Source organism: Tuber melanosporum, assembly GCF_000151645.1.
Source record: "Tuber melanosporum whole genome shotgun sequence assembly, scaffold_102, strain Mel28".
NCBI lineage: Eukaryota > Fungi > Ascomycota > Pezizomycetes > Pezizales > Tuberaceae > Tuber > Tuber melanosporum.
In genome coordinates this window covers 279,452-292,349 of record NW_003298758.1, presented here as the reverse complement: position 1 = coordinate 292,349, position 12,898 = coordinate 279,452, and the positions used below count along the sequence as shown (strand labels likewise).

Genomic DNA, 12,898 nt, shown 5'->3' with positions numbered 1-12,898 from the left:
AAAATACCACAACCAGGATCTCCCCTCCTGTCTAAGTAGACTAGATGTGCAATGGTGCACATTACCATTAATCGGGATCAGAGGGGAACAGGGCCGGGGGAGTGGCTTTCGAGAAACCAAAAAAGGGCAAGAACATAACATCAAATACCAGTACGTTAAAGGTTTGCTATCCTCGATCTTAGCCCACAGCACTCGAATGAAATTTATTGTATTTCGGAGAGACCGCAGGCGGGCGTTCGGCCAGGACTATCTCTCACACCTGTACCCGTTACTGTGCCTACAGCTCACTGCATAAGGCACTGGGCTGTTCCTCTTTGAAATCAGTTTTTTTCGCCTACCGAACGCAATAACACTTATCCTTCATGATGCCATACAAATAAGCGCAAGTGGAGTGAGGCACCTTGTGGTCAATGTGTGGGAAAGTAGGTTTGCTAAGTCAAGATCTGGAGATAGAATGATGAAAGCGAAACGGCACCTATGAAGCCTCAAAATCCCCCATAACCCGCTTACCTTGCCATCACCGCTGCTAGTTCCCATCATAAAACAGAATTACTGGCCTCTTTGCCGTTAAACAAAAACCTTTTTGAAAAAAAAAAAACCCCCCTTTGCTAGCGTATCATAGAAGAATTTACAGCATTATAAGTTACTGTATCAGTAGGCTAGCATTATAGCCGGGTAACGACCCAACTCAGCTTTACCCAGTTCTCTGGTCCCCACCACCAACGAATTCCTCGTTCAGCACCGCGCAATCAATCCGGAGTGCCGTTTCCTATCCCCTAACCTCAACCCTCCTATCAGTCTCACAACTCTGTGCCTAAACATCTCCACCCGATCCCTACCCCTCCGCTCCCCTCCCTCTCAAATAGCTGCATGTTTTTTTAGCGTCGAAATTGTACTTCTGTTTGTACTCTCCTCCCCAAGCTTTGTCTTTTCTCTCTCTCGTCTGTAAAGGCTTCCGGCCGTCCTTCCTAGTTGTTATATGCATCAGCCATACAATAGGTACCCTTTGGCCGCTAACATTTCTTCTTCTTTCCTTCCACAGATAGACCTTCTCCGGAACCATGGGAGACCATCAACAAAACCAGCGGATGTACCGGCCTCCTTACAGTCATACTCCGGCTTCGCAGCGTGATGCTGCTTTCTCAAATATTTTTGGCACTGCTCCGTCAGGCCGTTCTCAGACTATGACATCTCAATCAGCTATCTCGCCGTTAAGTGGGCGTTCACAAACAATGTCCTCCCAGTCGGGAATGTCCGGATACATCAGTTCATCTCGTCAACAGCTGCAAGGATATCCACCTAATCAGCAAGCTCCCCCTAATGCTTATCATCATCCGCAATCCAACCCCAGTTCTAGAGGGCAATACCAACCCCAGAATTTACCTCAGCCTATGCACCCTGAACGGAGACCATATGCCCAGCCAATGCGTGTTCAACCCCCCGGAGCTCCCCCCCCTAACCCAAACATGTCAAAGCCAGCTCCCCACAGGTATTATCCACCTCCGCCTGCTCTAAATGCAGATCCATGTCGTTCCAGGTCCATGGCAGCAACGTACTCACCTTCCGGTGGACCGTCGGGACCACATTTCTCTCGTCCTGGAGCTGGACTGCCGGGACCTCATATGTCTAGAACTACGGCACAGGGAAGGATCGTGCCGGAGAGGCATGACGAGCGGACCATGTCACTGACCACATACCCTCATGATCGGGATTTTTCTCAAACCGCGAGCGGGCGAGTTATCCCTCACCGGCGAAAGGATTCTCAGGAAAGCCAGTATAGTCAAACCAGTCAGTATCGACGACAACCAGAACAACAGCGGTTTAACACTATGCCAACCAGGGAAAACAATTACGTCTCTAAGCAACGGACACCGAGCTCTGCTAGTACCTCTTCGAGCATTACGGCGTTTAGCCCTTCCGGACCACCATCTATTAAGTCATCTCTCACGGATTCTACAATTGTGTCAAGGCCTTCAACAAATAATCCTGGGTCTCCGTCTGGAAATGGCACCTCCATTCCTGTGAAGCGTACACCGCTCGTATATCCTGCTCTGTTGTCCCGAGTCGCAGACGCCATGCGAGAGCGCATAATTGTTGGAGATCGTGTCAAGAACGAGCTTGCATATAAATCGGCCTTCACTGGTGCAGAAGCTGTTGATGTGATTTCTTATATCATTAAGACTAGTGATCGAAGTCTTGCCTTGCTTCTAGGAAGGGCTCTGGACGCCCAAAAGTTCTTTCATGATGTCACCTACGACCATCGATTACGAGATTCACAAATGGAGGTGTACCAGTTCAAAGACGGTTTACTTGATGATGACAACGACGTCAACGGTGTCTTTACCCTCCTCACGGAGTGTTACTCACCCACCTGTACGCCCAAGCAGCTCTGTTACTCAATCGCTTGTCCTCGTCGTCTCGAGCAACAGGCCAGACTGAACATGCAGCCACGGCCTGGTTTGAAGCGAGAGGAATCTCGGTCGAGTTTGCATGGAGACGATGACAAGGAACAGAAGTTGTGGATCCATACAGTGCCTAAGGAGGTTGCGGAGAGCGTATCAGAGAAGGAGAAAAAGAGGCAGGAAGTTATTTGTGAAGCTATCTACACCGAGCGAGATTTCGTGAAGGACTTGGAATATCTTCGAGACTTCTGGATGAAACCATTACGCTCGACAAATCCTCAAAACCCCTCACCCATCCCGGAACACCGCCGCGAAAGGTTTATTCGCACAGTCTTCGGAAACGTTCTGGAAGTCCATAGTGTCAATTCTCGTCTTGCAGAGGCACTCACTCGAAGGCAGCAGCAGTCTCCGATTGTCCACAACATCGGAGATATCTTTCTCGAATTTGTACCCCTATTCGAGCCTTTTATCAAGTATGGTTCGAATCAGTTGTATGGAAAATATGAGTTTGAAAAGGAGAAGGCTGCTAATCCCAATTTCGCTCGCTTTGTGGAGGAGACGGAACGAATGAAGGAATCGCGGAAGTTGGAACTCAATGGCTACCTCACCAAACCGACAACCCGCCTTGCCCGATACCCATTGCTACTGGAGGCGGTAATGAAGCCGACAAGTGATGACAACCCCGACAAGAAAGATTTACCAAAGGCCACTGAGCTTATTCGAGAGTTCCTCACGAGGGTAAATATCGAATCTGGGAAGGCCGAGAACCACTTCAATCTTATGCAACTCAATGAGCAATTGATCTTCCGACCCGGGGAACATGTCGATCTAAAACTAACTGAAGAGGGGAGGCAATTGATTTTTAAGGGAAGCCTTAAGAAAAGCGCAACACAGGATGGTGGTGGAGATATTCAGGCTTTCTTGTTTGATCATTCATTACTCTTGGTCCGAATAAAGTCAGTCAACAAACGAGAAGAGTATAGGGTGTACCGAAAGGTAAAACTGTTATCATCCTTTCCTACTTCACGGAGAAAACTAACATATTTCACAGCCAATCCCGCTTGAGTTGCTTGTCATTGCTCAAATGGAAGAAGTTCTACCCAGGGCAGGGATTCCAAAACGCCCGTCTTCAAGTCTTATCCCAGGGACTAAGGCTATCAAGAATATCCCTAACGATTTTAACTCAAAGGAAAAGGGCTACCCCATCACCTTCCAACATCTCGGAAAGCGTGGTTACACCGCTCCCCTATTTGCCTCCTCAATTGTTAGTCGAAGGAAGTGGATCGAGCATATTGAGGCACAGCAATCTGTGCTTCGAGAGCGTAGTAGCATATTTACTCGAACAATACTCTGCGATGACTTTTTCAATGCAGGAAACCGAGTGAGCTGTCTTGTGCCCATAGGTAAACCCAGTTCCCTCTAAATGTGTACTCTAATGAAGTTTAACTAATATCCTCGGATCAGATGGCGGCAGAAAGCTTGTTTATGGCACTGACAGTGGCATATATGTCTCTGAACGGAAACCAAAAGAGGGAGCATCTGCGGTCCCGAAAAAGGTGATTGAAGTCAATAAGGTTGATCAAATTGACGTTCTGGAAGAATTTTCAATACTCTTATTGCTTTCAGAGAAAACACTCATGTCTGTTCCTGTTGAGGGCTTGGACCCCAGCGACACTACCCTTGCAAACAAGCGCCCCAAGAAGGTGGCAGGACATACAAACTTCTTTAAAGCTGGTGTGTGTCTTGGAAGAGTGCTTGTGTGTTGTGTCAGGAGTTCATCATTGTCTTCAACGGTCAAGGTCTATGAACCCATGGATACCCTAGCACGTGGCAAGGGGCGGCCGGCTTTTCGAGGACTCCTACGAGGTGGACAGGATACACTGAAGGCATTCAAGGCTTGTATCCCTATTTTCGTGCCTGATTGATACCTACTAACCTTTCTTCTTCTCTTTACTCTAGGAATTCTACATTCCCTCTGAGTCAACCTCAATACACTTTTTGAAGTCCAAACTTTGTGTGGGATGCTCCAAGGGGTTTGAGGTTGTAAGCCTGGAGACATTGGAGGCCCAGTCGTTACTGGATCCCGCAGATACGTCACTAGAGCTATTCCAAAGGAAGGAAAACGTCAAACCGATAGCCATCTATCGATTGAATGGCGAATTCTTGTTGAACTATTCAGACTTTTCCTTCTTCGTTAACAGAAATGGGTGGCGCGCGCGACCTGACTGGCAAATTGCGTGGGAAGGGCAGCCAACTGCCTTCGCTTTCTCTTACCCTTACCTCCTTGCCTTTGAACCCAGCTTCATCGAAATTAGGAACGTGGAAACTGGCGGGCTAGTTCACATAGTCACTGGAAAGAACATTCGCCTCCTCCATGAGTCTACTCGTGAGGTAATTGAGTTTCCTTTCCTACCGTCTGTCCCTGATGATACTGATTGTAGCCAGATCTTATATGCTTGCGAAGATGAGGGAAATGGCGATGATGTTATCGCATCTCTGGATTTCTGGTCCCGGCAAAAGATCTAGATGGCAGCCAATGCGCAATGTGGAATTGGTGGACCAGGGAAGCGGCGATGACACAACTTGTGGTTCTATAAACTTCGAAGACGGATAATGGGTGACCTTTCCTTCAATAATTCATCGGCCTTAAGAATGTGTTCTTGTTTTTAGGCTTTGATTTTGGGTAATAATAAGGTGGTATTAAACCCAAGTAATTATGTCCGTGTTTTTCTTCTCTTTTGTACTCAACAGACTCGGAGGAAAGGAGCGATGAGTTACGATGGACAGGGCTCTCTTTTTCTAAGCAGTGAGGGGGGAGGCTGGGTGGTGGGGTGGATATTTCCTTCCCCTTTCCAAATTTCATTTTTTCTGTTCTGTTGGCGTTTAGCTCTGGACCAAGGCATTCTCAAATAGTTATTTTTTGACTTCCCTCCTGTTTTATTTTTTTATCCTTTTTCTTGCCCTCTACAAAATATATACCCTTTTTTGCCACAATGTTTTTCCAAACATGCGTTGGATACTTGAGTGAAAGTTTTCTTAGAAACAGAGGTGACTAGATGTGGTGTCTTCATAGTGAAAGGTGTGGTTTGCTACCGTAGTTTTCTCCCACCTATTGTGTCGACTAGGTAAGGCCATTGATACCAAGCGGCATTCGCTCTGCATTGGTATTGATTGCTGGTTTAGCTGGCCAGTCGGTTTATGCAGGGAGTATTGTAGTGCGCTGTGACCATGAATTGTATGATATTAGACCCCAACAAAACTGCGGTTGCGGCATCAGGGGAACCTACTTATTTTCCGTCAAAACTGTTCTTTGCTAAATGCGCATCCGCGATTCTAGTTCGTGGCTCGAATCGAAGCTCCACTGCCATGATATCATATAAAAGGTATCATAGTTTGTGAACAAATGGGAAATTTTACCAAGTGATACTCTGCGACAGTATGTAAAGCGGGAGGAGGTGTATCCATCTGCTATGGTTCAACGCCCTAAATGAGCTTGAGTGCCCATGTCTACCCATCTATCATATTAGAGTAGAGTTTGCCATATCGTTCTTCCATATGTCCTAGATCAGTAGAGCGTCCGGAGCGGACGACGGGCAGCAGCAGACTTCCATGGCTCTAATGAGACTGCTTCCCTTGTGTTATTTATTTAATAATAGTAGTCTAGCTCAAATAGATGCCGCTTATCTAGGCTTTCGGACATGACTATGACTGGCCAACACGTATCATAACATCTACACCTGGTGAGGGATTCTCAGTCAAATGGCAACCACCAGACGAGCCAGAAGGGGCAGACGTGGGGGGACCAAGAGGTGAGCGAGAATAATAATAATAAGGGCTGGATTCCTGATAATAGAAGAGATGGCTGCATGTTAGCCCGTGAGCAAGTTGCGTTTTATTTATTTTTTTAGGTCGGTGGAGAGTGAAGTAAACTGGTAATTTATACAGCTCTCCATCCACAAACCAATAGTCCCCGAGTGACTTTGGATGACGCACCTGCATTAGTTTGGTTTGCGCCACGGTAATGGTAATGCAACTAACTCCTCGTGACCGGGACCTAGTACCGCCGAATTCTGATGAAAGTAGGAGAATTACATTCAGGAGCTCAAAGAGTTCCATTGATGGAATATCTTATCATAATAGGAGTAAATTACCAGTATAGTTGTAGTAGTTCTTTCAAAATGGTTTTTTTTTACACAACGTAAGGAACGATAGACACCCAGAGAGAAAGAGAGAGAGAGATGGCACACGCCCAGGCTTCCCACGAATTCGATCCCTTGCAGTTCACGTGATTGATATCGTGCGCAGGTACCGGTACCGGTACGTATTATCATAAGAGCTGGCTGCCAGATGAGAAGAGATCGGCCCGTCCCGTCCCGCACCCGTCCCGTTCTCCTTGCTTTTCTCGTGAAGATCTGCTTAGTTCCCCCCCCCACACCCACTTACCAAGCTCAAATGTCGTACCGTACTACCACTTCTTGTTCCGTTTTTCCTACTTCGTAAGTCAATTTATGGCATTGCACACACACACACCACGCGTGCTCTTTTCTTCTTTTTTCCTTTCCTTTGATATTGTAAATTCAATACGGTAGTCGACTGTATGGCCCTTACTTGCACCATACATATACCATGTTTACTCTTATATGATACCACCGGTGGTGTCTTGTATATCTCTAGGCAAGAACCGAAATACCCCCTCCCCCTCCCCGATAACCCGGACAATAGCTTGACCCAAATCAGTTGTGTATAAGACAATTCTTGCTGTGTAAAACGACTAACCTAGCACCGAGTGGTGCATGAGGTGGATATTCACGTTAGTATTCTGGGCCCTCTTTCTGGCATCATACAGCACATCTATTCCTCGGTGCAAGCCCTTGTTTTCCCTCGCAGTCCCAGTCCAGGGGCTCATCCGACACTTGGCGATGGCCTAAATTACAGGTCAGATATTGCATGATCGAGAAGTCCTACCGCTTTTACGAGTAAAGCTGCTGCCACTCTGCGAGTATTCGGAAAATATGTCTATGGGTTCGAGGTCAGATAACGGGAAAATCGCACTGGAGCCCAAATTTCGCCCGCAGAGACTCTGTAGTCCATCTCTGGCCAAGCTCTGGGCATGGAGACACACTGTGCATGCATGCCCGGAGTCTCAGCCGGAAAAATATTAGTAGATTCTCCCATCGGATACGCTCTTAGCTCCGAATTCCCATTGGGAAATTAACCAGCAAAGTCGCTCATAAGGCGTGGAATAGCTGGAATCAAACTCTTTCACACCAGCTACCCTGACCCCTTCTTCCCACTTTCACCGACCCTACCTCCCGACTCGCTGTACCAACCAAAGCTCGGCCAAGTATGCCGAGCAGTGGAATTCCCAAGGTGAGGGGTAAGGTATCACGTGGACAGTCAAGTTCAGATATACACCCAACTGATGCAAGCTACATACAAGTGGACTAGAGGAAGCTCCATCCCATAGCCGGTAATGCCCAAATACCGCAAGCATGTACGAGTAGGCAAGTCCTTACAATAGTAGTAGTGTTCCAAACCCTATCGTACCTTCCATCCCTCCCTCCCTCATGGGAAACCATTAGATACGGCATTTGTATCCTCCGCCCACCAGGTAATCCTATCCAGACCTCACTAATTTACCACTACCGTGCAGCACCAGACTGACACTTTAAAACCCTCCACCAAACCACAGTTACACCAGAAGCCACATAATAACCGCTTCCCGTCATGGATGGTACATCTCCTCTAGGTGGCTTTTCCTAGTCCATGTCTCGGGTTTCGGGCGCCAACATTGTGCCAAATACGGGCAAGGCTTAGGCTCGCGGTCCTGGGATTCGGAGATGGCGACATACCGCCGCCATGATACCGATCTTGCATTGAGAGTCGTGGAACGACCGAATGAGACCTGGTGAGAAACAGTGGTACGGTACCGGTAGGTTCACCATGTTCAATTACGGTTTTTTCCAGTTTTCGGACTACGATATTTTTCTTGTGCTCTACAATACGTTGCCGCACTCTCCAATCTGCAACTCTCTGCGTACGGTAGCAGTACGGCGGTCGAGCAGCAGGAGAATACCGGTGATAGCACTGCACAAGCATCAGTCATCATCACCAGTCACACACAAAAAAAAAAACACTTTGTTCAATCACAGCTCCACACTTCCCCCATCCCCCTCCCCATGTCTCACTTCCCCACCCCCAACCCACTCCAATCGCGCCCACACAAACACTCACCCACCTCATCTCGAGCGATGCCCCCCAACCTCCAACCAAAAGTTAAAAACAACCTAGGTACCGGTACCTGCCGGAGAGTTATCTCCAAGGTCTCACTCGCTCGCTCACTAACTTCCCCCCACTCCCCCTCCCCCCCCCCAAAAAAAAAGAAAAGAAAAGAAAAACCCTACGGTGCGAGTACTCGAGTACTAGTAGTTAGTGTCGTTGAAGTAAACCCGGGAACTGGGAAAAATTTTCACTGCCGGGGGTTCGAATAACAGGGGAGCTATGATAGCCGCCTTCAGATCGAAAAATTGGGGGAGGAGGGAGGGGATCGGGAGTGACCGAATGATTTCGATCAGATAAGGATCGATAAGCTAACGCATCTCTGCCAAGAATACCTACCTACACCAGTCCGATGTTTGGTGATAATATGATATCTAAAATTCATCCTGAATACCAACATGGCTTTAACCAGCAGCACACTGCCACGGCCACACTGCCTCGAAAACCATTCCCAAATAACATCAAAACAAAACAAAACGAGGACTTCTGCAAAGTGTCGGCTTGCGGAGGCACCCCCGGCAAAGACGCGTCGGTAGGGTGCCGGGACTATGAGTGAATTAACAAACATATGATACCGCTGGAGTGCCGATTTCCTGGAGCGTGGCATGGCTAGACATAGGTATGAGAACAGCGGTATTCTGCTGGTGGACGCCGGATAGGCACCGCCATGAAAACAAATTGGATCAAGATATTCTGCTCTATTGTGCATATTATCTTCGACATCTACAACTCTTGTACCATTCATCCTGGTCAAAGCCCCTGCCCCCTCCCTCCCAGAAACATACCGTACCGGCACAGTAACGTGCACGATGGAGCAGAATCTCACTAACATGAGAATGGGATTCTCCTTTTTCGGCCTTGGTTGGATCCGGGTGCGATGGGATGGGTACCCGTACACGGGTATGAAGGCGGATGATCGGGCGCTCAGGGGTTACGGTGGTCGAACATCAAAGCTTCCTTCTTGTTCGAGCGAATTCCCATACCGGTGGCCAGATCCATTCTTCACACTTTGCTGTGGGAGGGGGGTAACGGTGGGGGCCTCCAAAATCCCTGAGTGCCCGATCACACGTGTCTCATACCGGGTACCTGGAGTGGGTGGGATACAGGTGCGAGGTGTAGCTGGGGTGGTATTCGGAGGCGTGACAAGGCATGGTAGGAAAGTACCAGTACCTACTCTGAGGGTTTTTTTTTCGGAGGAAACCCCCCATGTCATTCGATGAGGATTCTCGAAACACTAGCTTTTGTTCTAATGGAAAGGATTAAATACCGACTACTCGTACAGTACGGAAGGCTACGTTAGGCTACGGGTATGGCGTTCGGGGTTTCTGCGGTCATCCCCACATAACATCATCCAAGTACCCGCAAGAAAGTTAGTGAGCGGTTAATTCAGATTAACCCGTGAAATAATCCCTGTCTTTTGCGGGGGCATCTCTTGGTTGCTTGAACTGTACCTGCCTACGGTATTCCTCTTTAGGGTGGGGAGTCCCGATATTGAGGGTACAGTATCATACCTGGCATTGTCCAGGCGCCGCACTCCCAAATCGGAAGCTATTGTGCGATAACGTCTACTGCGCTGCTCTCAAGAACGTGCGCTATGCCATACGGTACTCGAGCACTTGTGGACACGGCAGATAGATACAACTGATAAAGGCTCGGACGGGGAGTTACAGTACTGTACCGTACCGTAGTTGGTCGATACGGTATTATGCATGGGGTAGGGTGACGTGACAAACGGATTATGGTAAAAAGAGTTGGAATTGGGGGTTTTTTTTTTTTGTTCTCGTTTTATCACTTTATCGGTGAAGATAGAGGACTATAGCTTGTTTGTATGATATGTTGTCTGTTGATCAGTATGATACAGTGGATATTTGTGTTTGTGGTTATTTTTGCTTTTAATTGTAACTCCCTTGTTTCACTTTGCTTTTCTTGGCGGGGACCCTCATCGGTTTTAGTTGGTAACGGAGTGGGTGTTGAAGCGTGCTCGAGTATCATAGGTTCGGTGGGGGCTTTCCAGTTGTTTTTTTTGTTTCTTGTGATGAGTTAACTTAGACCGCTGCGGGTGGATGGGTCGAGGGTAGATGCAAGGTGGTTTGGAAATGCGGGTGGGATTGGTGGTTCGAACTGTGAGTGAATGATCGATGAGGTCCCACTTTATTATATAATGCTTATAGGGTACGGCAGGTAACGTCGTACCATCCGTACTATGCTCGGCTCGAAGGAAGGAGGGATAAATTGCACCATTTTGCAATTTGATCACGTTACAGTACTGTGTACACAGCGCTGTCGAACGGATTGCCTTGACATGGCACGAGCACAAGTACCCACCAGAGGGTTAGTGAACAGTTAATACAGGTTAACCCCTAAGATGCTCTTGTCTTCTACGAAAACACCTCCCCGGGTACTATACTCGAGTGCACACACGTACTCAAGTGCTGTAGCCTTTCTTTTCTTGCCTTCCTCTGTTTCCTCCTCTGCTCTACCCCTTGCCTCACGCTCGCACACTGTGGGGAATTGAAACGTGGGATCCCTTTTGTCCCTCTCTTTACCGTAAAAATCCTTAAGTCCACCACCTCTACCGCCCTGTAACCTCCGGATCCAGAGACAAAAACCCCCAGGAAGGGTCAGTTTTCTCCCAGTATAAGATCAGCTCGCTGGACGCGCCGGATCCCATCAACCGGTATCCGCAATCCCGTTAACCTAGACATATCGCAAGCGGACAATCTGATGGCGGATTTCAAGACTTTTCATGATACCCCCACGATGAAGGGGGGGGGGGGGTTGCCAGGCGAAATTGAAGAAAATATTGATTTATCACCAGGACAAGTGCCATAATATTGTGGTATGGAAGGATCGAGGAACAGAGAACATTCCGTCCCCGGGCTGTCAAGGGTCATGTACCCGAGCATCAGTACTTGCACAATGAAATGAAGTCATCCCATTCCCGGCTTTCTTTCTTGTCCCCTCCAAGGCCAAGGCCCAGGTAAGAGCGTTACGCACCGTACTGTGCAGTGTTCACCTCTGAAGTGCGATCGGTTCCCCCACCTGAAGTGGATTGGAAGGGAAAAGGGAAAAAAGACAAAGCAAGTACCCTACGATACTCGAGTACGAGTACAGGACACACGAGCAGAGTTAGGCAAGGGCGCCATACGCTTGCAGCTATGGCTGACTAGTAATCGAGTTGTTAGAGATGGGATGAAAAGAAGAGAAAAAAGAAAAAAATTGCACTTGGATGATTGGATTCCCTGCACTGTTACTTTGATCAAGTATTGAGCTATGGATTGTATTATTATAATATTTTTCGCTCTCACGCCCTCACGCCCTCTCCCTTCCCAGGAAGATAATCTTCAGAACTGGACTGGACTACCGGTAGACTAGGTTGGGCTGGCAAGGTCTTGTAAAGGGGAGAACGGACGGACGGGCTCTCCAGCTGCGCTGAACCCCAGAGCACGAGGCATGATGAACTCTGGGGAAGCTGGCATACACCGAGAGCCAACGATTACCAACGCGGGCAGAGGGAGGCGAGATGGATACTCGAGTAGATAGCAGGATAGCTTGGCAAAAGGACATTGCTCAAGGCTACATTATGATACCTCACCTAAACTCATGTCACTCGCTCACCAAAAGTTCCCTTTTAGCCACAAGTTGGTGATCTCCCATACCTGATAGGCCAAAAAAAAGGAAGGTGGGGCGCTCCTTTTTATTCCTGATCGAAGGGAGACTGAGTAGTTTGAACATGGCGGTTGCTTCCTTGACATGATTGCTGCACTGCCGATATGGTAGTCGCGTTGTGAATCCGCACCTTCTTGATTCCATTCGTTCATTCGTTGCTGCGCTCGATTATCCTCCGTGCGACATGCCCGACGTCTGATTTGCTCAGTGCCGGGGGCCGCCCAGAGTTGTAGCCGGCCCCATGCGGGTTTGGGTGAAGTTAAACAAGGGATGCCATGTTACGGCCGATTTGGTGAGATTTCCTGCAAACAAGGGGGACCATAGGGCGAAGGTGCACAAGGACGCATAGGGTGTGCGTGTGTGTTTAGATGTATCATACCCTAGAGTGATAAGTGAGTGAGAAGGAATGTGGAATGGATAGTCTAGACTTACGGGACCAGGTGGCTCTATTCCCTGTGGTGCTCTTGGGTTAGTCTACCGTACAAGTACTTCTGCATACCTTTGAGCTTTTAGTAGAGTCGAGTAACGCTCGGACTTCCTCTTTTCTT

At 48.1% G+C, this 12,898-nt stretch overlaps 1 protein-coding gene; it reads left to right on the top strand.

Moving 5' to 3' along the window:
* The first annotated feature begins 780 nt into the window (after positions 1–780).
* Positions 781–5,412, top strand: GSTUM_00000084001 (uncharacterized protein). XM_002835311.2 has 6 exons: positions 781–900; positions 1,043–3,398; positions 3,454–3,805; positions 3,867–4,315; positions 4,362–4,793; positions 4,848–5,412. The coding sequence occupies exons 2-6, from the start codon at positions 1,062–1,064 to the stop codon at positions 4,926–4,928; spliced, it is 3,651 nt and encodes a 1,216-aa protein (XP_002835357.1). The 5' UTR covers positions 781–900; positions 1,043–1,061; the 3' UTR covers positions 4,929–5,412.
* The last annotated feature ends 7,486 nt before the right edge of the window (positions 5,413–12,898 follow it).

Excerpts from the sequence above, each read along its gene's own strand:
- GSTUM_00000084001 (XM_002835311.2), top strand. The coding sequence starts at position 1,062 with ATGGGAGACCATCAACAAAACCAGCGGATGTACCGGCCTCCTTACAGT. Across the intron at positions 3,399-3,453 it reads AGTATAGGGTGTACCGAAAG|CCAATCCCGCTTGAGTTGCT; the intron begins GTAAAACTGTTA and ends CATATTTCACAG. Across the intron at positions 4,794-4,847 it reads TCCATGAGTCTACTCGTGAG|ATCTTATATGCTTGCGAAGA; the intron begins GTAATTGAGTTT and ends GATTGTAGCCAG.